This window comes from Poecilia mexicana, unplaced genomic scaffold, assembly GCF_051168715.1.
Source record: "Poecilia mexicana isolate PSO_F unplaced genomic scaffold, ASM5116871v1 scaffold_6, whole genome shotgun sequence".
NCBI lineage: Eukaryota > Metazoa > Chordata > Actinopteri > Cyprinodontiformes > Poeciliidae > Poecilia > Poecilia mexicana.
In genome coordinates this window covers 26,524,551-26,549,506 of record NW_028263375.1, presented here as the reverse complement: position 1 = coordinate 26,549,506, position 24,956 = coordinate 26,524,551, and the positions used below count along the sequence as shown (strand labels likewise).

Genomic DNA, 24,956 nt, shown 5'->3' with positions numbered 1-24,956 from the left:
TTGATGGTTTTATTTTAGCCGAACGATCTCTTTACTAGATAAGCTCCCTGTTGAGCTTCTTTGTTTTGCTCCAGGAAATGTTTGGGTCCTTTTCAGGAAATAAAGCGAGTCGTTACATGTGCTAAATACTACTATTCCACATTTTGTCATGTTATAAAACCAAAACTTTAATGGACTTTAGGGGGCTTTTTTTTTTTTTTTACTAACAAGGTAATGCGTAATTGAAAAATGAAAGGTCAAAAAATGTTTTAATTTTTTGCAAAGATCTGAAAAGTGTGGTGTGCACATGTCCCACAGCAAAATGGTGCCAACAGGTTTCATCTTGGAAATTGGGTGTTCAAGGCACTGAGCGACATTGCATTGCTTAGCACATCGGTTACTTATGGAGTACCACAGGGGTTAGAGCTCGGCCCAATTCAGTTTTACAGTAATATATCTGCTGTAGTTTTCAATCTGCACTGTATAATAAACTGATTAGGATTAATATCAAAGTACATCTTTCCACAACTTTAGCATTTAACAGCTGATATGTTCTATTAAATAAAATCCATTGAGGTTTACAATTGAAATGTGATTAAAATCATGAATTCTTTTGCAAGAAAGAATCATTTTAAACCAGTTAAATTCCACTTATTTTATTGCATAGTGTAATTGATCTTTCACCCGTTTCCTCACCATTAATCACTTTCAAACATTTAACTGATTCTAAAAAAAACTTGCATAGTCTATTAAACTAATATCCAGAAAGATTACATCTTCCTTTGGTTTATTAGAAGTACTGCATCTCTCCTTACAGTGCTGCCTGAAGCAGCTGGAGTGGATTTAGGAAATTCCTCTTAGAAATAGTAGAAAACATTGAGGACACAAAGCAGCAACCTGAACATTTCAGAAGCTATAAGTATGGAAACAAAAAGAGTAAGAATCATTTCTTTGAGTGTAGCATTTGGTTAAAAATGCACGTATCCGAGACACTTTGGTTCAAGATTAAAAAATAGCAGAGCACGTCATTTTTTGGGTAAAAGGCAACATGTGAAGCGAAACAACTCAACGCGGAGTCAGATTTAACAGGACAAAATGTGCAAAATGGTGAGTTCCATCTCACTCACCGACCTTTTGTTCCAAAAAAAAAAAAAATATATATATATATATATATAAAAAGTCTGACATTTAGAAGAATAAAAAAAATCTAAATGGCTAACATTCATTTTTCAGTAACTAAGAGGGTGCTGGTTTAAGTAGCTGCCACATTAGTGAGATAACAGCAGCTTCCAATTGGTCCCTATGATGTGACCAGTTTGAAGCCCTGCTGGGTGTCCAGTACAGCTGGTGGGAACCAGTTCAGCTTGATTCTCCTCAGGTACCGCAGACAGAAGCTGCAGACCCCCAGCAGTTTGAGGCCGCCGCACCACACCGCCAGCTGCACCACCGGGTAGGTCACCCGGGGGAAGTACATGCTCCAATGGTTGGTGACGTCGCTTCCTGTCGGCAGGTGCAGCGTGTAGTCGCTCCAGTGCCTGGAGACGCCATAGGCGGCTGAGATGGCCCGGCCCCTCTCGGACCAGCGGACGCTGCTGTTGGGGTTGCAGTTGTAGTCCACCCACTGAGCGGTGAAGTCCCCGAGCTGCGGGGGCTCCCGCCGCTCCGCGTTGCCGGCCCACTCGAGCGACGCGCCCTGCACGGCCACGTGCAGCCCCTCCATGCGCCGGACCTCTTTCACCCAGGGCAGCGAGTGGTCGCAGTCCAGCACGACTATGAGGCGGGAGCAGAACTCCCCGTTCTTCTCCCTCCACCAATCCACGAGCTGATCCAGGCGGAAGACGTCTCCACCTGAGCAAACGCACAAAACCAGATTAGAAATCCATCGGACATCTCAGGGCATCTGCAGGCAAACGGAAGAGTTTTTAAGGCCTTAATAATGCTGCCTTGAATGTAATTTAAGACCAAAGAACTATAGGTTGGGCGATCCTGCTGGGTACACCAACTCAAATTTAAGCCCCTAAAATCTTAAGACTATTTTGAATGAAGTTTAAGACCTGCATCATGACAAATCTACAAAAAGTAGTATTCAGTACTGCTTCAGTAGTATCAAGCTTTGTTTTTTTGCCCAGAATTTACTAGCATTGTACATTTTGGGAACAGAAATGAGCCAGTGATGGACACAAAAGTCATCCAGCCAACAGGCCGTAAAATACACTGAAATAATGGATGCAAAAAAAGCTACCTAGTTTGCAAGGGTATATTAGCTAGCCGCCAAGGCTAGTTAGCGGTAGCCTCAACTGCCTGAGTCACAAAACGCAGTGAAGATATCTTAATTTAAGACGTTTTAAGGCCTTAATTTTAGATGACTTTGTAAGGGTGTGCAGACACCCTGTGTCTTTCAAAAAGCAGATCAAGACCGTTTCAGTTTGACGGACGTCCCACCTGCCAGGGCCCACTCTCCGCTACGGTGCGTGTGGCCGCTGTAGAAGATCACGTATGTGTCGTGGCGAGGCCCGTCTGCTGTGCGGAGCTCCAAGAAAGACTTGATCTTCGCCTGCAGGGTCTCCAGGGTGATGCCGCTCGTGGAGTAGTCGCAACCGTAGTTTTCGATCAGGTGGCAGGCGAAGAAGCGCTGCACGCTGCTCAGCATGCTGGTGGAGCGCTTGTTCAGCTCCTGCACCTGGTCTGGCGGCAGCAGCAGGGGCTGGCCGTCAGGACTGACGGACCCAAACGGAGACGCATTATAAATTTAGTGGCTCTTACCGTTAAAACTAAGCGGTTTGGTTCATTGCAGCGCCACCTACCTGCAGAAGTTGGTGGGGATGACCACAGCATAGCCCACGCAGGTCCCACCCAGACTGTTCCCGAGCTCGTAGAAGAGTCCGTGAAGCAGACACTCCAGGGGCAGGATGAGCAGAAACGTACTCATGAAGATACCGCTGGACTCCTGCCGACGGGTCACACAAGGCAAACATGAAGCTTATCAAAGGTCTTATAAGAATTTTGATTCATCATTCTCACAATAAATTCCAATTATTTTTTTTTATTTTTTTTTTAGAAAAAACTAATGCCACTGGAATGTTTTTACTATTGTCCCCAAGGTTTGTTCAATTAGCACATCGATAAATAATTCAGTTTTAAAATATGATGAAATGCAGTTGATGTGGGCAGTTTAGTGATACAAGTCACTAAACTTTAGGGTATCTGTGACTGATACCCTAAAGAAGCATATTAGAAATGGGAATGTTTTGCGTTTGTGGTCCTCTCACTGCTGTGCCATGCCTCAGTTACCTTAAAATGAAGCAATAAATATTGTCACTTTTGTTATAATAGTATCACAAAATATCACAATAAAACTTGAATCCCTAATAAAGCAAATTTTTTCTAATTAAAAAATGCAATTTATCATTGAGCAAATAAAAAAAATTGAGGTAGAGGTGAGAATCTACAATACAGAAAATTTTATTTCAAGATGGATTCTGAAACTGAAGTATAGATCTGAGCATCAGCACATATCGATATCGATACTTTACAGTATCGATTGATACTGATACCGACTATATATAATAGTCGGTATCCGCCAGTCTCTAATGAATTATTGTTCCTACCTGCCAGCTAAAAACAGCCACAGCAACAGTGGACACCAGCGCGAAGAACACCAGGTCTGCGGAAATGAGGCAGAAGTGCCTCATACCCTTTGAGGCCATGATCTTCTCCAGGCTGGAGTCCTCTGGGCCCTGCGTCCAACACAGTCTCTGGCAGTCACTGAGCTTGTTGTGAAAGCCCCACACAGTGATCACCAACACCATGTGGCAGATGGCCCAGAAGAACACGCACACCACAAAGCCCGGGATCACCAGGTACCACTGGTCCGAGTCCCGAGACTTCTGAGCTGCTACGGCAACGAAGGCCACCTCGATCGCCAGCAGAGGCAGGAGGGTCAGGCGGCGCCTCAGACCGCTGGACACCAGGATGGGCCGCCAGCGCTCGATGACGGAAAGCCCGCTGAAGTAGGAGTCCAGCAGAGGGTCGCAGATGAGCTGGCTGAAGAAGCAGGCGAGAGCGAACGGGTTGGCGTCGATGCTCAGGCACTTCAAGAAGAAACTCCCGGTGATGCATGTGAAGCAGGCGAAGTTGGGGAAGGCCAGGAGAGCCTTGGTCCGCAGGGTGACCATGACCGCACCGAGAGCCACGACCAGCACCATGACGCTCAGGGACTCCTTGATGAGGAGCGCCGTGCTGGCTGCCGCGAAGCCGGTCAGCTCCAGGCGCTCCGCGGAGGTGATGAAGGCGGGTCGGTACCGGGTGCAGCCCAGCAGCCGCTCCAGCAACGACCACAACGTCCTCAGAACCACGCTGGCCAGCAGCAGGTAGTTGGCCGCGCGCTCCTTGACGTCGGCCTCCAGGCCGGGCGGGTTGAGGAAGCTCAGGAGTCCCAACAGGAAGCCGAACCACAGGTGGAGGAGACTCAGGCTGAGCCGCTCCATGTCGAAGAAATAGTACAGCACGCAGGCTGCTACGAGGACCAGCAGGGCCAGGATAAGTACTACAAGAACGATGTACTCCGCTGTTCCGACCCAGCGCGTGTAAAGACCCAAACTCAGGCCCAGGAGCAGCTTCAGACCGGACAGGTACCCGAGCCACCGGACCGACGACCACATGCTCACCTCCCCGTTGACCTCCTCCAGCCGGGTCATGGCTGCTTGGAGGCAATGGCTTAAACAGTACCGAAGGAAACGAAGCATTTCGATATGATTTCCCCCCGTTTTTAACGTAAAAAACCCCCCGTAAATTTTACGATTTAAACTTTAAAATCCCGCGAGAGCACAGACTCCAGATTAGCTGGAGGACTTGTTGGGGTAAAACACCAGCAGCAGAGCGGCTAACGCAAAGCCGTTACATTTCTAACTTAATGTTTCATTTCATCTGATATCCAGTAAAGTCAGAAGAGCTAGCGGATACAACTCTGAGATATAAGCCAAGACAAGTGCGAGAAGCATAGCAGTTGAAAGTTTGTCCCATCTAAACTTCAGTCAGATGACAACCGCCATGATTGTTTGCTCAGTACGGCAAGTGCTGAGGGTAATAAAAGGCGCATACGCCAACAGTTCATTTAAAACACAGCTGTCAAACTCCAGTCCTGGAGGGCCACTGCCCTGCAACTTTTAGATGTGCCTCTGCTGCACCACATCTGAATAGAATAATAGGACTCTGGAGAACTTATCTACACAAGAAGGAGGTAATTAAACCATTTCATTCCGGTGTTTTGTACCTGGCACATCTAAAAACTGCAGACAGTGGCTCTTGATGACTTGAGTTTGATTTTAAAAGATGATATTCAAGTGTTAAAATTCTAGCTGAACATTATTTTCGGGAACTTGACGATGGTAAATCTCGATTAAAATCTTGAAAACATTAAAAATGTAGTTGGGTGGATTAACTGGACTTAAAATTATTTTGACTAAGTAGTTTCATATTAGATTCACATTTTCCTCCAAATAAATATAGTTTTTAACACTTTTGTCACGTAATAAAAACAAACCTATGTCAACCCTGCACAAAGTACAGAATGAGTTTGTAGTGCATGTTTTTTAAAATGTAAAAAAAAATTGTCAATTTATAATTATGTCACTTGATTCAATACATGACTATGGCATTTCACTGCAAATATAAGTGTTTTACCCATCATTCTGTTGCAGCACAGCTCAAACTCAGACTAGATGGAGCGTAGCTGTAAACATTTTTCAAGTTTTACCACTAATTCTCAGTAAATTGATGGCAGGTCTTCAGCTCCACACTGGGTCATTCTAATATTTTCATGAGCTTTCCAGTCTTTTTAAATGCTTACCTTATCCACTAAACTATCTGATGTATACCTCCGTCTTCCTGATGCTTATTTGTCCACTAAATGTTCTCTAACAAACTTCAGAGGCATAAATTGTGCAGAAAGTTTTGAATATTTCCAAGTAAACACACATACGCTTAATTGTTTTTCAGTCATTTATAAAACAGTAATACAACCATCCTCTAAGCACACATTGTTCTGTATCGTTGAAAGTGTTGATAATGACAATGAACCATGCAGATAGGCCAAAAGAAAACACTGGAAGACACTTCACAAACACACTTCAGAGTACTCTGAATATGTGCAGTCAATATGGTTTTTCTGTTCAGAAGAATCTTGAAAAAATAAAATACAGAGATGAGAACAATGGACTGCACCAAAAACTTTTTTTTTATGTTCCCTTAAAATGATTTAAAAAGAGAGAGAGAACTAAAATTGTTTTGTGTGCAGTTTGGCCAAAGAATCGTCACAATCGGCCCAAGGCACCTTAAGCTTAATGGTTGTGTTGTCTGGGCCTGTTGTTGCTTAGGAAACGCTCCTCCTGAGGAAAACGGTTACATTTCAGCACCTTTTGGGATGAATCCTAAAAGTGCCAGTCACAACATCCTCATTCACACTCACGAACCCGAACACACTCTCAGGATTGGACCCGTCCAGGGGCCAGAGGGAACACATACTAGCATTTCATCTGGTAGTGTCTTTAGCCAAAACCCCCCTATGTGCAAACAGATTTGTTGGCACCGCAGTGAAGACGACTTTCCCATCACTGGCATAATCTCAGACTGAAAACCGAAAGAATCCAACCTTTACTTTGAGTAAACTTCAACAAAAACATCAACGTCCCTGTTTGAGAACTCCAATAAATACGGGCACTTTTTTGGTCCTAGCATGAAGAACGTCAACATGCGGCGTTTGCTAAAGTCTTCTGGTACTTAAATTGGAAGAGTGTGAGCGACAACGCTCCAAAGGGATCGATGTAAAACAAAGGATGTTCACTGTATGCTACGATGAAGGATTTGTGATATTGTAAACCCGGTAACCTTGTTAAAAATGGCATCAAGGGTTTATTGAAAATACCAAGAGATTTAAGAAGAATAAAGAGTCAAATTAACCTGGTCGAGTCAGAGCCAAGGTTGAAATTTTATGGAGTGCAGAACTTTTAAGTTGGTTTTCAGTGCGAGATTATGCCGCTTTTAAGGCGCTTTTTTTTTTTTTTTTTACAAATCTTAGTAAGGGTACCAACAATTTTGTTCCCATATGTGCAAATCTCTTGACTCAACGTCAGAAAACGAGGAGTCTGGGTTTGGATAATTTAAGAAACCCTTTTCACATTGATGTTCCAGATAAATTGGATTAAAATCACAGATGTGCGATGCTGGAATATCTTTTTATTTCCAGCAAATTAAAGGAAAGGAGTTAATATTTCGACACGAAGATAAGAAGAGGCGGCGAGTGCAATACCTAGAAGTCGTACCTTGTTTGACAACAAGTAAACGGTCACATATTCACCCAAGAAAAGTAACACTAAAAGTGTCTGAAATGCTACAATTAGAAGACACAGAAATAATTCAGAAGATCTTGGATTAAAAATGGTGTCACCACACTTTACACCGGACAACACGGATGTTTAGTCAAGATGTGGGCTTTTTTTTTTTCTTTTCTTTTAGGTTGGGAGAACCAACGGTTTAGCTGCATGACTGTGAGAGAAGCAAGCGTTCCTTCCCAGTCTCTTCAGTGCAAAAAAAAAAAAAAAAAAAAATCAAGCTTCTGTCAGACTACTGGAGTTGCTGGTTTCTTTTGGCTTTAATACAAGCAGCCTGCAACACTAGCTTATTGAAATAGAGACAGAGTGCAGAATTTAAACGGCCTGAATTGTAATTGCAGAGAGTTGATTGGTGGAGATGGACGTTAAAAACAAGGGGTAAGGAGTTGGGCTATCTTCAGGGCATTCAAACTCTTATAAAAGCTTTTGTTGTTTTTTAATCAAAATATATCCATCTTAGTGTCTGTGTGTGCGTGTTTGTGTGGATATGTGAAAATAATCTGTAAACTCTCTTTCCCATTGTGCAAACTGCATTACGTTTCAGTAAAAGGGTTGGGGAAATGGGAGGAGAATGCAGCAGGTTTAGATTTGGCAGCGCCGTAGCCAAAGGGAAGAAGACAGGCAGAGATGGGAGGTCAGGAGGGGTCAGTGGGAGGGAAGTCCTGGTTTTGCCTAACTCTGAAGTAAGATGGGATCCTCGAACTCGTGAAATCCCGGAACCGAGCTGCTCTGGCTCTCGCCAGAGTCGGAGTCGTATGGCGCGTCCGGCAGCTCGGCGAAGCCCCAAGCCAGCTGGTCGTCCTCGAAGTCGGAGCGCAGCGGCAACGCGGCGCCACACTCCTCCTCCTCCTCGTTGGAGTTGAAGTCCTGCGGGATGTAGAGCATCTCCGGGTAGTTGCGGGACACCAGGTCGCTGGTGGTGGCCAGGGACACCTTCCGGAAGGCAATGAGGTGCATGTGGGCGTACTTGACGTACTTGTAGCGCTTGAAGCCCAGCGACTCCACCGCCACCCGCCAGCTGCGCATCATGAGGGCGTGGCGGTTCTGGTGGGACGAGTCGGGCGTGATGATGAGCAGCAGGCCGTGCAGCTCCAGCAGTTCGTGGGCCTTCTTGCAGCAGATCCAGCGCTGGTACGGCGAGGGGAAGTAGGAGAGGAGCAGCGAGAAGACGACCACGTGGAACAGCTGCGCCGGCAGTGCGTCGATGGGGCTGCAGAGGTGGCGCAGGAAGGCGTCGATGGCGTCGCCCGCCAGCTGGAGGGGCTGCTGGAGCTGCAGGTTGAGGAAGTCGCATTTGTGGACGCTCTGAAAACGAGACGCAAATCAGAGAAAGTTGTTGTTCTGATGAAACCGGCGGTCGCTTAATCATACTGGAAGCTGCAGGTGCAGAATGGAAAGTCTTTGATGCTTCGCTTTCTGGTGAATCAGAACCTTAAAACCAGCCAACCACAGGAATGGCAACTCCTCTACATGAGTCATTTCTGCTGTTTCTGCTTCGTAATATGAGCGGGAAAGCCTCATGTGGAGATGTAAACACATCCATCTACTTTTAGTGATCAGAAAAAAAAAATACCTCAACTGCTGGCACTATGTCGATACCGACGGTCAGAAAGTCATCGAACTTCAGGAAAGGGTTGAAGCAGCTTCCGACGTCCAGAAGACGAATCTTTCCCAGCTGAGATATTGAACTGTGGAAAAGAAAAAAAAAATGGAAGAAGCAGGAAAATGTTTCATTAAACCTGAGAAATCAATGGTTTAAAATATCCAACCTTTAGTTTGAGTCCAAAGTGGAAGCGCACATGAAGGGTGCATTCACACCAGTCCTGTTCAGTCTGCTTTACATGAACTCTGTGTGTGTCCAGAAAGTCTGGTTCGTAAATGTGCAATTGAATTTTGACACGGACTAAAAAGCAAACTCTGCTCCATCTAAGAACTTAAGTCTCCGTTCGGTTTCATTGAATCGTGGCTTATGTGAATGGCAAGCGGACCAGAGACACGCTTCAAAAGCAGGAAGTGGACTATAACACACGGCATTCTGGGTAAATACAACAAACCTGAGAATCTCCCAGGGGTGGCAGAAAAGGCTCCGTGTTTTACCAAAGACAAAAGAGAAATCCTGCAGCCGCTAAAATCTGACGTCGCTCCATTTTTTACCTTTTGTTTAGAAGAAATTTGCCCTCAGTTTCTTCTTCAAAAGTTTTCATCTTGTTTCCTTCAGTAGTTCTTGCTGCAGTGCCACCACAGGTGAGGGGTGGGGAGGCAGCTTTTTAAAAGTTTCTTTTATTTAACACAAAACAGTGTGAAACGAGGCACACCAGCAGAACATGTAACAAATGCTACAATTTTGGTCTCCAATCCAGTCGAGTCTGACGGATTGTCAGGGGTGAAAAAAACCCTTAAAGATGTTATTTTTTATTTTGGTTCCCCTGCTGTCACTGCTTTGCCATCTTTTTTCAGTCGTACGTCACCTAATCATTTCCTTCACCAGGTTAGATAATTACCAGCTGCTCAATTAGACAGACTTTTTTTTTGCAATTACATTTTTTTTTTTTTACTTGAACCCACCTGGGGATGGTACTGTGTGCTTGGCCACTCAGACCCAAGGCATGTGCAGCACTCTTCTCATCCTTTTCTAACATCCGCTTCATTCCGCCGTCCAAGAAATATTCTTGACAGACACTGAGGAAGTGAAATCAAAACCAGCAAATCAGAACCTTATAGGGCGTGTGTGTGTGATAAACATGCAGTTTGTGGTTTCAAACTAAAACGCTCGCTCAGTCGCACCTGCGACACCACTCGATTCGGCCCTCTCCTTCGCACTTTTTGGTCCAGTGGCTGTCGGCGAGATTCTTCATGGCGACGGCGTACTCGCTGAGCGTCTGCTCGTCCTCGCAGTGCTCGCGCCAGATCTTGTCGAAGTCGCCCACTGAAACGAGGGAAAAGACGGCCAAACGATCAACTCAGACTTTCAAAAGGAGCTGCAGTCGCCAAACATCTTGGACAAAAGCAGGGTTTCAGCAGGTTTCACCGACTGAGATTTAAGAGCAATCTGAGTGAAATTAAGATTGATATCACGGCAGAAATGTACAAAACAAGACTGCATACTTCTGAGATTAACTAAAACTCCTATTACATTATTAATTTGAGTTGAAGACACTGATTAATGCTGTTTTTAATCTTTTTTCCTTATTTGTCTTTATCTGTGGCTCTCTAGCCTCTACTCCTTTTTCCTGTTCTCCTCATTTTCAGCTGTATTTATCTCCATAGTAACAACTTTGTTGTGATAAAATTCCTCAACAGGTCAAACTGGTGCTACACCATTATGTTTAAAATAAAAAAAAAAACTCAAACTTTACAGTTTGCGTCGCACCACATGCGGGGGAGCAAAACAAAAATTTCCAGGGTCATTTGTGGCTCTTGGCAACTTTGTGCTTCTCACACTGCATATGGATTTCTCCAGCCTTAATCCCCCGTAGCAACAAGATTTTTTGCACATAGTGGATTAAAACATCGTATGGGTTGGCAACAAAAGTGAGCCAGTGAGGAAGACGAACTTCGTCCAGTCAGCCGATGATAAATTTGCATCATGATGGAGCATTGATGCCAATATACCCTTGCTTGCTACCTAGACAGCAAGCAAGCAAGGGTATATTAGCAGCTAGCTAGCTGTAGCCTCAATTGTCTCAAGTCAAAAAATGCAGCATCTCTTAGTGCAACTTAAACTTTTGCCTGATAGAAAAGTTTCACTAGAAAAAAAAAAACAAGATTTGGTAGTCAAAATTTGAGACTTGTTATTCATGCATTTAAGGCCAATTTACTTTTTTTTTTAATGAATTTAAGACATTTTAAGGATACGCTGACACCTGGACCAAGAACAACCACTCACAGCTTAATACTTTTTTTTTTTTTTTTTTTTTGCTCATCCACTTTCAGAACTTATTTGTTTGAAAATCATTTTTTAGGTGATTAAACCACAGAAGTTCTTTGTCCAAGATTAAAATAAAAACAAAAAAACAGGTCTGCAGAACTTCCCATCTGGAGACCTTAACAGACGCCAGGAGCTCGTGGCATCCGAGCCGACGAGGGGAGACATCCCATGACCGGAGGCCTGAGAGAGAGGGATGTATCTGATTTGAAGGAGAAGCAGGACAACAAGACGAGTGGCTGTAAACAGAAGCGCTCTGAAAGCATGACTGCTGCGAGTCGATGCCAAGCCTTCTGGATCATGCTTTACTTATTAACCAATCATGAGATCTGTTAGCAGGGTCATTTTTTTTAAGCTATTCAGTCTCCAAAACAAAACATGAAGCCAAACTAAAATCCTCAGGAAAAAATTAGGATTATGTTTTAAACTAGTGCAAAAAGATATACAACTGTAAACTCTTTGCATTGCTTACCAGACAGCTGGTGCAGACAGATTTCTGCTCCAAGTTTGCCTGCTAACTAATTTCCCCAACACATTGTTTTCTTTCTGCTTTGAGATTTAGGAGTAGTGAGAGGAGGACGCACATGTTTTCGATTTAAATGCAATCAAACATTAAAAAAAAAAGGAGAGAAAAAAAACAACCAATGTAGCTGGAGATCATCTAATTTGTGATGCTTGCTGCTCTTAAAATCAGGAAATTGACAATAAATCCTGGATGTTGCTGCAAGCTGCTGCTGTTTGTCTACAGTTGCGAAATGACTGCGAGTCTTTTTTCATCTTCGCGAGGTAAAGATTTTCCATCTGCCATTTTGATTTCTTTTCTGCTTCTCGCCCACACAACATGTTCCTGGAAGGACGACGCATTCCCCCAGAGAGATAAAGCGAGAGCTGGCGAAGCAGCGGCGGCGCCGAGTGCGATGTAGGTGGCTGAAAGAGAAAGTTTGAAAACGGGAGGACTTAAAAACTGAAATTATTCGAGAAGATGTTGTTGAGCTGTCAGGCAGGCAGAAGGCATTAGTCAGTGCTGATGGGTTGGAGGAGGGTTTTTCCAAACTTCCCGTTTTTTTTGCAACAGAGGGTTTGCCAAGAAGGCGGGCAGCTGCTGATGAAAATAAAATGCAAACCTGTTTTTTTTTTTGCACGCCATTATGCACTTTCTGTACAAAACAGCAACATTTAAGCAAAGCCTATATGCAATGATGTAGCTCCAGGTCACATTTAAACTAGAAAATATCAAGTAGGTGTGAAACCTCTCAAATGTCTTAAATTAAAGAAAAACAAAAAAACTTTACATTTTGTCACATTAATACTACAGTACTTTCTCCTCACTTTAAGCCGACAGAAAGTAGCAGTTAACAGCGAGCTGAAAGAAAACGATTGGTTTTCAAAAATTTCTTGCAAAGAAAACTCTGAAAAGTGTGGCGTGCATTTGTTTTCAGCCCCCTTTCACTCTGATTCCTCGAAACACCTCGAGAAGCGAACATGCTTGCAGAACAGTAATTATACCTCAGTAGAAATTCAGCATACACAATATCAGAATAAAATGATCGCCATGGCGATGCTGACTGTGATAAGCCCCACGTTTTTCCTACTCTCCTCTGTCTTTACCATGACATAATGTCGCTGCCAGACTGTAAGCTAGTAAAAATACACATCAGGTGTGTTTGAAAGGCAATAAAGGCAAACAGATTCCATTTAACTGATCAAATATAGTACTGAGTGTAAATGTATGACACTTGAAATAAAGCCTGCGACCAATTGTTGCCTTCAGGCAGTCATGACGCTGCATGTTCTGCATTGTCTGGTTGTCAACTCTGATTGATTATATTTTGTTTGCCAGCCAAGGTAGCTGGCAAACAGATTTTTCCCCCCATCAAAAGAGATGGGGAAGTTGGTCATAACTAAACACAGGTTGAGACTGGGGGTTTAAACATAACGCTAGACTTGCATAACGCAAGTTTACATTGCTTTTTAGAATGGCTCAGTCAAAGTAAAGACCTGAATCCAATTTAGTATCAGAGAATACAAAGGTACGCCACACTTTGCTGAATTTTATTCATTAAAAAAAAGACATTAAAACCATCATTTTTCTTCCACTTGCTGGTCTATCACAAGGTATAATTTAACCTGTAGAAATTGCAGCAAGTAGGAAAACAATTTATTTACTTTTTTATTTGTTTGTTTTAAATTATTAAGTGAGATTAGGTGAAAGTTTTATTAGCCTACAACTGCTAATCAACATTGTGACTGACGAGGCAAATTAGGGGTGAGTTGCAGGATCTTTGCATGCAGACTAATTTACCTTCGGTAGTCGAATTTCACTGAAGCAGGAATTGTTGACTGCAATAATAACATTGTTTGCATAGGCAACAACAACTTCTTGTCAAACCTTGTGCTTAAAATGCAATGATAAGATTTAGGACTCTTAGAAACAACACGCGTCTAGATAGGTTCATGCACAATCTGGCAATCCGGCTCCCCGTGCATATCTTGATCTGTGGGGAGACTTAATGAGACAACTGCGGTAATCAGGCTCCGATAGATGGGAATCTTCATAAACAAATAAAAGTGCGCTGTAATAATTACACCAATGTTTACTCCGTCTACACGGTTATCTTTTATTGGCGCTAGCAGCCATTCATCTTGGCTCCTTTAATGATTTTCATGAGTAATCCATCAAGTTTTATATGGACTGGGTTTGCACCAGTAAATGATGTACTTATACTGAGACAGATAGTGACGAAAACAACAATAACATATTTTCTATTCAACATGCAAGGGATTTAAAACGGCCTTGCTTGTGTAGAGCAACCAGCTGCCTGTGTGTCGGCTGCAGTTAACCCCCAACCAGCTAGCAAATTCAACAGCATTAGAACATGTTTACTCGCTCAAATGTAAGATAATTTAGGATTTTATATTAACTTAATAGCTCCCCTTCTGTGTTAGCGGCTACAGACAGAGCCAGACAGCCCTCTTACCCTCTCTGTATTTCCTGCGCAGTTTCCTGTGGACGTTTTTAACCACCCCAGACAGCTTCTCCTGCACCTGCTTGCAAGGCGCTTCTCTCGGAATGGGCACACAGAGCCTCCCCTGGAGGTTCTCCGTCTCCCCCGTCTCGACCTTGTCCCCAGGGTTCATAGCTCGGCTCCTCCGACGCTGCCTCGGAAAGACGCTTTTCCCCTTAACAAGACTTGCAACCTGACCCGGCGAAGCAACCAACAACGCGAGAGCGGATTGGTTGGCTTTGACTGATGCGGCTCAGAAATGACAGCTTGTCGTCCAATCACAGAGCTCTAGATTCGTGCTGCGGTCTGACGGTATGTCGTGAGGCATTTAAGTACGGCAGTAAATGTCATTGTTTCCACTAAGAAAGGCACAAGGCCATAAAAACAACGTAAAATATTTATGGAATAGCACATTTTCATTCCTATTTTTGCAAACGTTTCTGGTTTATAGGGATTTAAATGTGAATAAAAAACTTTTCTACCACAAATTAAAACTTTTTGTAAAATGTGTGTTTTTCTTGATTCATTTGGGTAAGTCAATGAATCACAGGGTAATAAACTTGGAAAAAAAATTGCTGCAAAACAAGTCCAGACAAGTGCTCAACACAGCCACAGGCGGTCAGATGACCTTTCGCAGTCCAGTTAGTGACCAACAACTGGACTTAATGGACTTAACTTTTCCCAGGGATATGATTTCTTTCATGGTGAAACCATAAACTTTAATGTATTTTATTGGGGGGGGGGGGGGGGTTGTGATGGAGCAACACAAACTAGCACATAATTATGGTCGTAATTATGTGCTAATTACGACCGTATTATCTACCAAGTCATATTATCTTTCAAGACAAATCGGTAAAACCCTTGAGTCACCTCACTATAAATCCATCTGACTTATGAAGGCCTCAGATGTTTGTTAGAGAATATTAGAAAACAAACAAGAAGACCAAGAAACACAGTAGTGAGATCAAATATAGAACTTTAAAGCAAGGTTAGATTAACTAAAAGCTTGTTAGAGATGGCAAAAGATTTTGTTGGAGGTTCCCCTTTAGCAGGACAACAACCCTAAAGATGCAGCCAGGGTTACAATAGAATTATTTATAAAGGCATATTCATGTACCAGAATGACTGAGTTAAAGTCTGGACCTAAATGTAACTGAGTATCTGTAGCAACATTTTCCATTTTATTTTCACAGATGTTCTCCATCCAGTGTGACTGTGCTTGAGATATTTTACAGAGGAATCTGCAAATGTCAACAGTGGTAGTTTTGCAAAAGCAAAACTACATATTTCAGTTGGAGTGAAAGATGGTCCGATCCAAGTTCTAGCTTTCCAGATTTTAATTTGTGAAACAATATTTAAAATCATGTATAATCTTTTCTACCACTTCATACTTATGCATTTGTGTTGGTCTATCACATAACCCCCCAACCCCAAATAAAACAATACATGGAGGTTTGTGGTTTTAAGTGTGAAAAAGTTCTGGTTGGAATGAAAACTTTTCTAAGGCTCTGTGAATTACAATAAGAGCCAGAAAATGAGTTAAAAAAAACAACAAGAAGTTATTTTTACTTCAATGTATAATTGTAAAAAAATGATGTACTGATCATACCCAGAACTCATACAAAACCTCAGAAAAGGTTAAACAAGTTTAAGTAATAAATATTAGAATGTGTAAGATCGGTAGTTTCTTCAAACGGGAAGGTGAGTAGGACAAACAGGAAGTAAAATGGAAACAGGAAGTGATGTATTATCCCAGCAGAAGTGGTTTCCAAAGAGATCCTCTTCGGAGACTCAGACCTTGATGAAGTTGAATCCTTGAAGATGTAACAGTATAACAAACCGGCGATTGTTTCACTCACAGGACTGTATAGAGAGAGTATCACTCCATATGGAAACACACATGACTCGAAGTTCAAAATTTGTACAATAGTCTTTATGAGACTATTGTACTAATGTACTTCACTTATCTTGTGAAGTACATTGCATTATGAACTAATTTTCATTACCATTCCTGAAAATAGCCATAAACAATGAGAATTTAAAATAGATTTTTTTTTTCTGGAACAGAATACACCACTTTTCCACTTTCTTCCTCATTTAAATGGGATTTGGTGCAAACTAAGGACGACTCTAGCTGTGTTACAAAATGTCAACAGTCATAAATTCTTTTAAAATCCCCCTGACAGTTTGAAACTATTCTTCACCCTCAAAATAACTCTCAGTGCATGATGGCCGCAATGCTGCGCATATGAGCTCTGAATCCAAATGGGCTCCCTGGGACAAAGCTGTAGAGATCCCCTACTGTGGCTCTGACTGTGTATGTTGACTAAAGATGATCAATTGGTTTTAAAGTTATTTTTATTTTGTTGGTTGGCATCATTAATTAAGAACCTTTTCATTGCTTTGACTGAAATTTGTGTTAAAATATTGCATACAATCAAGTATTATGCATGTATGTTACATTTGAGGGGAGGGGGGGGGAAAGTCACTTCTTGACAAATAGCAAAATGTATTTCGTTGCTAGGTTTTGTCTACAGTGTGAGGACAGTGTGTTTTATTTATTACCACTACAGTAATGCTTGTAAGCAGATCAGACATCTGTCAATGGTATGCTGCCATTCAGTGAGCTGTTAACATTGTAGTTACCAGAACAGGTGCAGGGTTCAGAGCAATATACTCTGACTATATGTACTCCACCTGCACCGCTAACAAAAGTCTCCATCTTTTTTTATTTGAGGGCTACGTCAAACCACCAAACAAAAGGTAAGAAGTCTAAACTCATCGGCCATGTTTAGCAGGTGATATGAGATGTTTGTGCTGATATGCTGTGCTTGGATTCCACCACTGTGCATTGTGTTTGAATATCTCGTCTTTGGGCTCATTTTCTAGAGAATGTTGCCCCAAATGTCTTTCATTCAGTTTTACATTTTCAGTGAAATGCAATATTGCAAACCTAACTTATGATGCCCACAGAGTCTCAAAAATTACCCAGGGGTCTTTTATTTGTAATTTCTCCGAGTGTTACAGTGCCTGATCTTGGGATGTATTTGCTAGAAACATCCAGTACTGTAAAGACTAGCGGATTGTTTTCTGCCTGTGAATGAGTTTCCTTAAGATGAAATGTCTTGTGGAAGCACTGCACATTGTTTGGACCCGGCCTTGTAGTCTTGATGGGCACCATCACTTGTTTCTCTAAGATCACTGATGATGTTTTTCCTTCCTGAGATAGTGTCAACACACACTTGTATAGTCTGACACTACTGCTTTGTTCATAGTGATGAATAATTAACCAAGTTGAGTGTCTGGTTGCCACTTTCCCTGTTAAACACCAAGGATGCAGGTTTCCCATGACAGGCTCGACAGTCACAGAAGCTTAATTTATTTATTTTTTCTTGACAGAATAACTGTAGAGTTTTGTTTTTCCACCTCCCATAACATTTAGGCCAGAAACATTTGGTCTTATCTGATTGGGGCACCTGCTTCCACAAGTCTGCTGTACTTCTCAAATTGGTTGTAGTTAACTTTAAGTGAGATGAGATTGCCTCTTTAACCCTTTACAGTATACATTTACTGTCACCTTGAAAATGTTTACACGTAAACCAATGGATCCATGTGGACGTCGGTGTCCTCATGGCAGTTAAAGGGTTAAAAAGGTCCACACAGATAGGTAGCATTTATGTAATTTATTACCCTCTTATTATAATAGTTTTTATTCCACAGCCCAACACAGCAAACATGTAACTTTTATTTACACCCAACATGCCGTTCAGAACTGACTAATAATCCATAACAATAATCTGTTATGGTTACAGAAAGATTTTGATCAGAGAAAAACATACAGCTAATTGTTTATACTCTTGACAACAGAGTCTACACATCCTCCCATAGGGAAAACTCAGGAATTACTCTCATATCTAAGGTTTAATGCCCAGGAGTCTCTTTGAAACACACTCAAAACTGATTTTTTTTTCTTTTCTTTTCTTTTTTTACAATGTGATTAATTTCTTTACTTGTTTTTAATGGGTTCTCTCTCTCTTTGACAACACAGCCAAATGACTGATATCAAGTAAAGCAAGAAACAAGCAAGGAAATCGTAATGATACGCCACAACTGTGAACACAACCATCAAGGAGGCATACAGCAATGTCTTGGAGACCTTGTCGCAAGAAAATAAGTCTTTCTGCCTCCACTCAGTTCGGTGTACGCTCTCCTGTGTATTGGCTCTGGCTTCAGGAGCTGTTTTCACGTCCTCATTAGTCTCCAGAGGGTTGCTGTGCTGCTGTTCTTCGTCCAGAGCTTCACTGATGGACGGCATGGATGTTGACGGCACTTTGCCTCGGCTTATGGAGGGCCTCTTGCGTGCTGTGAACCCCGCCTCTCTGATTTTGTCCGTGTGGACCTGTGGTGCCCTCAGGCAGTGCACGTACAACCGCAGCTCTTCGTCTGAGTCCGACTCTGCCGAAGCGCTGTCAGGTTCCTCCGCTGAATCGCACATACCGCCCTTGGAAGAAAGGTGCTTGGTGTCCGTGTTTGATTGGTCATCCTTCTTGCTTTGAACCTCCTCCTCCTCCTCATCGGACCGAAGGGTGTCCGTCTGGATGGACGCAAATTGTCTCTCATTTGAACAGTTCTTCACTGTTCTGCTCACTAGAGTAGATAAATTGTCTTCAACCTTGTTTTGTGTAATGTCTGACCCTACTTTAAAAGACCCTGGTTCATCCTTGTTGTTTTGCATTGTAATGTCTGAGTCTGCATCTGTTAATACAAGCTCTTCTGCTTCACTAACTGGGATTATTATATCCTTCTTCAGGTCTGTTTCCATCTTTCCCTCTTCCTCTTTGAGCCTTGCTTTTTCCATACTCATCCATTGTCTCTCTGCCTCATTCTGCTGCTCTGCTACTTCTTGCCCTTCTGTTTTGTCTACTTCCGTACTTTCTGTTCCATCTGTCTTTATGGCCTTAGACTGCTTGAATTCCTTTTCGAAGCCTGCCTCACTTTCTAACATCACAGCAATGTGTACCTTGACCTCTGTCATTTCCTCTACTTTCCCCTCAGTTTCATTGGTCTCTGTCTTTAAATGTAGCAGCTCCCTTTCTTCTTCATTTGATAAAACACAGTTTTCCTCCTCTTCAACCATCTTTTCCCAGTTTTTCTCCTCTACAATGTTTATTAACAGGAAATCCTCGTCTTGTTTTAAGAAAGAGGAGTCCATTTCACATTGCCCAGTCTCTTCCACATTTTGATGATTGTGTCTTCCAGACATATCGGCATGGCATTCATTGTTACTTCTATCGTCATTTATGATGGATTGAGTGACTTCACACATTTCCTTGATCTCACCAGTGCTGCTTTCATTACCTTCAGCTTTTGTTTCTTTTGCATCTTCTTGAGTTTCTGAAGATGCAGCTAGAGATGTAAGATTTGTTCTCTCTGGTTCACAAAGATAGACAAGACTATTCAGGCAACCTTTGCTGTCTGTCAGGTTGGTATTCAATTCATCGAATATATGTAGAAGTTTATTTTTCACCAAAGCAGTTTTCTTACTTTCATTTTCCTTGCTGACCTCTGCGCTCTCACAATTCTTCTCTTGAACACCGTTGACCAGAAGGTCGACCCCTTTGTCTATGTGCTCTAGCATAAACCAAAAATCTTTGAGATCCTCTTCACTTTCATCCTTTGCGAGTGTTTCCTCTACCTTTGCTGAACTGAGGGAAGAATTTTGCTCTGTTGACTGACACTGTGGTGCTGAATAGGCCAACATTTCCTCTTGTGCTTCTGTCTGGGAGTGGACACTCTCAAACGGCACATTGTCTTCCACAGGACATTGTTGACACAAAGACTGGTTAGATTTCTTTTCCATCTCAGTTGGATTCTCCACAATGTCCAAATGCTTTGGGATCTCATTTGAGGGCTTTTTTTCTTCCGAGGTTGGACCGACCAGTTTGACAGACAAGCTTTCGTCACTTGATCCCTGACAGCTGGTCAGATCTCCCTGCACTTTGCCCATGTTACTTCTGGTGCTAACTGGAACAATGCCACAGATCTGTGTGGGTTCAGAGGGAAGGCTGAAGACTCCAGTATTTACAGGGTTTTCAGCTGAGACCCTCTGAAATGCCTGGCGGTACAGTGGAGCAACCACTGTGCCGAATGTGAAACTGTCGCTCTGACTAATAATGGTTTCGATCCCAGCTGTTGCTGAGTTGTTAGTGTGCGCTAAACTCACGTCTCCATCCTGATTTGTGGTGACAAACTTGCTGATATTTTGCTGTTCTTCAGGTGCGGGCTCACCGTCTGAATCCAGGGGGTTGTTTGAGACATCTGGAGCACTCTTGCCTTGCGCTAATACAGCCAGGTCAGATTTCGCTTGCTTGGTGGATGTCTGGTCATGTGCTTCTTCAAGGGCCTCAAAAACAAACTGAGAACATTCTGACTCAACTTGTCCCTCATTAAACGGCTGCGAACAGACAACATTGTCTCCTGGGGTTTCTTCGCGAGTTACTTGCTTTGTTTCTGGGGGGGTTTCGTCTTTGCCAGCGTCATTCGGTCCTCCATCTCTCTTTGTGTAGTAGTCCCTCAGCCTGGTCATCCGAGATGCTTGTCTTTGCCTTCTTCTGCTGCTGTTCTGTTTGTTCTCCATCTGTCCGTCAACAGGGAGGATAGATTCATTTTAGCGCCAGCTCACACATACTTACAGTAACTTGTACATCTGGCGTGAACATTTCTACATTTGTCACATTGTAACCATGAATTTCAGTATATTTCATATGGAATTTGTTCGATACATCAGTACAAAGTAAAGCATAATTGTGAAGTTGAAAGAAGATTTTGCAGATACAATCTGAAAAGTGTATTTTGCTTTCCTAGTTAACCTACTGTATTTGGCTCCCTTTAAATAAAATCCATTGTAACCAAATGTCTTTAAAACATTGTTAAATTAGTTAACGCTACAAGACTTAAGTTTCAAATGTTCACCAGGATATTTTTGCTTATTTAAATTGTACGCAGTTCTTTAAATGTCCTATGAGTGTATATATATTTGCTCATCTATCCATAACAACTGGAACTTTCAATATCTAGCCAATTATTTTTTGCAGTTTACCGTATATTAAAATAGTGACCCTGAGATTAATTTCCCTCCCTGCTACGTCGGGGTTGAAATTACCGTAATAACCCGAGATTGGCTGGAAAGCGCAAGGTCTCCCCTTTTAGAAACCGTTGGAATTTTTCAGACAGTGCTACGTGTGGCGATATTACGGTACTGCAAATTTGGCTGGATCGTTGCCAAAACATAACATTTTGTCCTCCAACCATGTGTGGCAGAAAATCATCTCCTTTAACACACCCACAGAAGATCATGAAGTTGGGAGCATCACATTGTGCTGATGCTTTTTGTCTGTCAGTACAGGAAAGACTACTCGGCGTGGTGGTTATCACATAAGTTCAAGTTTTGATTTCAACAGGAAAAAGGTTGGCATTGTTTCTAACCAGTCAGTTTACAGTAAAAAAATAAAAAATAAAATCAAGAAGAGTTGGCATTTATTGGTACATGTTGTAGTGAAATGCTTGAGCTAAGTGACAAGTTATTAGCTGTGAGAAAATGAGAAACGGATGAAGTGCAAACAGCAGGTACAAAGTGTCCCGACGTGCGTTATGTTACGCCGGTGGCACTCAAGATGGTGTCACGTGACATTCCCACAGAAAGAGCAACCGGGGTCAGGTTAAGTTCTCTGTTCTTCATGTGCTCCCTTTCCTTCCTAAAAATACCTCAGAGGTTTAAAGATGTATTTGCTTTTAGACTGTGCAAAATTCCAAATATATATAAAAGAAAATGTGACACTGACCAGAAGTTTCTGTCCCTCGTGGGCCGAAGTTGTTGATTGTCCTTCAGGGGTTTTCATAGTTCCCACCTCCGGTCCCCGGACAGACTCATCTGGAGAACAGACATTTTGTTCAAACATTTTGGTCCCACATTGAGGACTTTGTCCTTATTTCACTCTCAGCAAAGTAAAAAAACAAACAAAAAAAACCAAGAAACAATCACCTGTTGACATATTTTCCTGAGATGAAGCTGGCTGTGATGAAATGTTTTCCACAGTGGAGACACTCTGACTGCGAATCAATCAAATTTAAACCAGGTCACACTCAGTTTGGGTCTTTCCTTCTGCTTCATGTTCTTTTGTATTGAAAATATCACCAATCAACACAATGGGAAGACAAGAGGAGACTTTATGTAATGTTATCATTGTCTATTCATTTTATGGGGAGGGTATTTTTATTATTTTTGTCAAACCTGGGGGAAATATTGAGCCGAAACCATTCCTAACCAAGGAATTCTACATTGTGGAGATTGATGACTCTTTTTCAAGCCAGTCACACTAACAAAAATACTCACTAAAACAACACCAGTTTGGATTAAAATGGCTTGGTTACTCATCCTCAACTTCTAAAAGTGAAAAAAAATGACCAAGAGTGTGCAGTTAGAGGGATTAAATAAGGTTAATTACATTCAAAGTTGAACTTGTGCTGCTCTTAGTGAAAACCTAACCAACGAACCAAGCATATCCCTTACCTGACGGTCTTCAGGCAGCTTTTCTTGTTCGCATTTTCCCTCTTTGGTTTCTCTGTCCCCCCTTTCATGCCGCGCTGGCAGGACAGCACGTAGTTTCTGTTGTTATTGTTAGCCCAGAATGTCCCCACGGGAGTTTCGTACCGCAGACAAAAGTCGACCCTGACTCCCTGATCCCCGAAAGGTGGCCCCAAGGTAAGCTTAAACGAGAAGCTGTCCATCACTCCATCGCTGGAGCCTGGGACATACTCTGCCAGAAGGTCAAAGTGGGTGGCCCACCTGTCCAAAGAGGTTCTTACATAGACAGACTTGTTGTAGGAGATGTTGAGAACGCGGACCACTCCTTTTAGTATCGTGGTCCCTGGAAGTAACCCGATTGTTTCCAGTTCTACTTTCTGACTCAACACTTTGGCAAGCACCTCTTCGGAAGGCAGTGGAAGGGAGAAAGTTAAAGGCGAGAGGTGGTATTCCACTGAATCTTTACCCTCGACAACTACGGAGTCGCTTCCCGATAGTTTGGGTAGGTCCCACGTGTCAAACTCCTTCACTTGCACCAGATTGAGGCCTTTGGCATCAGCGAACGACACCCTCCGGGAGCTGCAGTAAGGAGGTTCTGGATCCGAGTCCTCGTCCGAGAACGAGCTCCTTCTGGATGGGATGGGAGAGGATTTAGGTCTGAAACCGACAACTAAATCACCCTCATCTTCGTCTGGGTCCAAGCCGGCAAGGCCCGGGATTGCGAGGTAGTTACAGGCCTCGGAAGGTCTTAGCCGCCCTGCAAACTCCATGAAGCTCCACAGTGAGTGTCAGCAGGAAACTGCAATGTTGCTCCTTCTGCCAGCTGACATTCGACATGCTCTGACTTAACAGACAGAGTCCAGTTACAGATGACATTGTTGCTAGGGCCAACACTATTAATAGGCCTGAAGGGACATAAAATATGTACAGTAGTCTTAAGCCCAAAAGTTGGATCTGATGTCCGCTTCTTTCTTTCATCCTAAGGGAATTAACAAATATAAACTACTTTTAGTCTTTTTTTTTTATAAAACATCACCAGTGACTAAAGTTTGAGGGATTTTTTTTTCTTATGTAACCATTGTAATTGCTCCCAGTTGAGTTAAACGATAGCGCGGGAATTACCACATCAGCTATTTCAGTGTTGTTGTTGCCCCAGTGGGACACAAGACGTTTAGGGCTATGGAAACAATAATTTCAGACGGTATGCTCCTTAAAAAAGCGTCTTTTTTTCTCTCTAATTTTAATCCAGTCAATATTACTCTTAGCCTCTCCACTTTCACAGAGAGGACAGAGTTTCTGACATCGTGTCGGCAGCTTGAAGGTGAAATTCTGACATAGAGAGGCAGAGATTTTCACCGTTCAATATAGCTGTCATGTAAATAGGACACAGTGGTAGTTACGGTAACAATGTATCTCCCTCTGAGCATGTGCGTGTCATTTAATCAGTCACCACACATTACTCTACAACCCCAGTCATTGAACAAGATACTGCAGTCTGCTTGCATAAAGTGCAGTTACATCATGCGCAAGGTGCAGTGTAGTTTTAAAGGGGGATTTATTTACTTTATTATCCATACATTTTCTCTGATCCCATGTGAAAAAGTATTTGCTCCCTAAACCTAATAAGTGGTTGTCCCACGCTTGGTGGGTTTGAGATAAAAGTCAAGAAGTTACTTTGCATCACTATGGAGGCGTTCTGGACCACTCTTGTTTGCAGACGTGTTCATTCATTCAGCCCAAGCATCAACAACCTGTTTCTGGTGATGCAATGCCATCTCAGTTTGGATTGAAGTCCAAACGTCATCTCTGTCAGGAAGTCCCAGTGGCAAGTTCAGGGTCATTGTCCATCTTGAATGACCCAAGTGTGCTTGAGCTGAGAGTCACAAACTTTTGGGTGTGTACATTCATTTTGATAATATTAATGTAGCATAAATTATTGTGGAGTAATGGATCATAACATAAAGTAACGTAACGTAAAGTAACAAGGTAAAGCAAAGCAACATAAAGTAACGTAACATGAAGTAATAACGTGAAGTAGCATGAAGTAACGTGAAGTAACGTAAAGTAATGTAACA

The 24,956-nt window shown here is 42.5% G+C and overlaps 3 protein-coding genes across 3 annotated transcripts; all 3 read right to left on the bottom strand.

The window, feature by feature from the left end:
* Nucleotides 1-619: 619 nt before the first annotated feature.
* Nucleotides 620-5,047, bottom strand: tmem168b (transmembrane protein 168b). Its single transcript, XM_014986185.2, has 4 exons — nucleotides 3,588-5,047; nucleotides 2,784-2,926; nucleotides 2,422-2,696; nucleotides 620-1,827 (listed from the first exon to the last, which is right to left on the bottom strand). Exons 1-4 carry the CDS (start codon nucleotides 4,722-4,724, stop codon nucleotides 1,280-1,282), a joined length of 2,103 nt encoding a protein of 700 aa, XP_014841671.2. The 5' UTR covers nucleotides 4,725-5,047; the 3' UTR covers nucleotides 620-1,279.
* Nucleotides 5,048-5,965: 918 nt separating this feature from the next.
* On the bottom strand, nucleotides 5,966-14,529 carry samtor (S-adenosylmethionine sensor upstream of mTORC1). The gene is made up of 5 exons (XM_014986176.2): nucleotides 14,271-14,529; nucleotides 10,152-10,293; nucleotides 9,933-10,046; nucleotides 8,941-9,055; nucleotides 5,966-8,672 (listed from the first exon to the last, which is right to left on the bottom strand). The coding sequence occupies exons 1-5, from the start codon at nucleotides 14,428-14,430 to the stop codon at nucleotides 8,040-8,042; spliced, it is 1,164 nt and encodes a 387-aa protein (XP_014841662.2). The 5' UTR covers nucleotides 14,431-14,529; the 3' UTR covers nucleotides 5,966-8,039.
* A 3,436-nt stretch (nucleotides 14,530-17,965) lies between these two features.
* Nucleotides 17,966-23,752, bottom strand: LOC106917292 (uncharacterized). The gene is made up of 4 exons (XM_014986146.2): nucleotides 22,867-23,752; nucleotides 22,339-22,406; nucleotides 22,139-22,227; nucleotides 17,966-20,934 (listed from the first exon to the last, which is right to left on the bottom strand). Exons 1-4 carry the CDS (start codon nucleotides 23,649-23,651, stop codon nucleotides 18,304-18,306), a joined length of 3,573 nt encoding a protein of 1,190 aa, XP_014841632.2. The 5' UTR covers nucleotides 23,652-23,752; the 3' UTR covers nucleotides 17,966-18,303.
* Nucleotides 23,753-24,956: the final 1,204 nt, after the last annotated feature.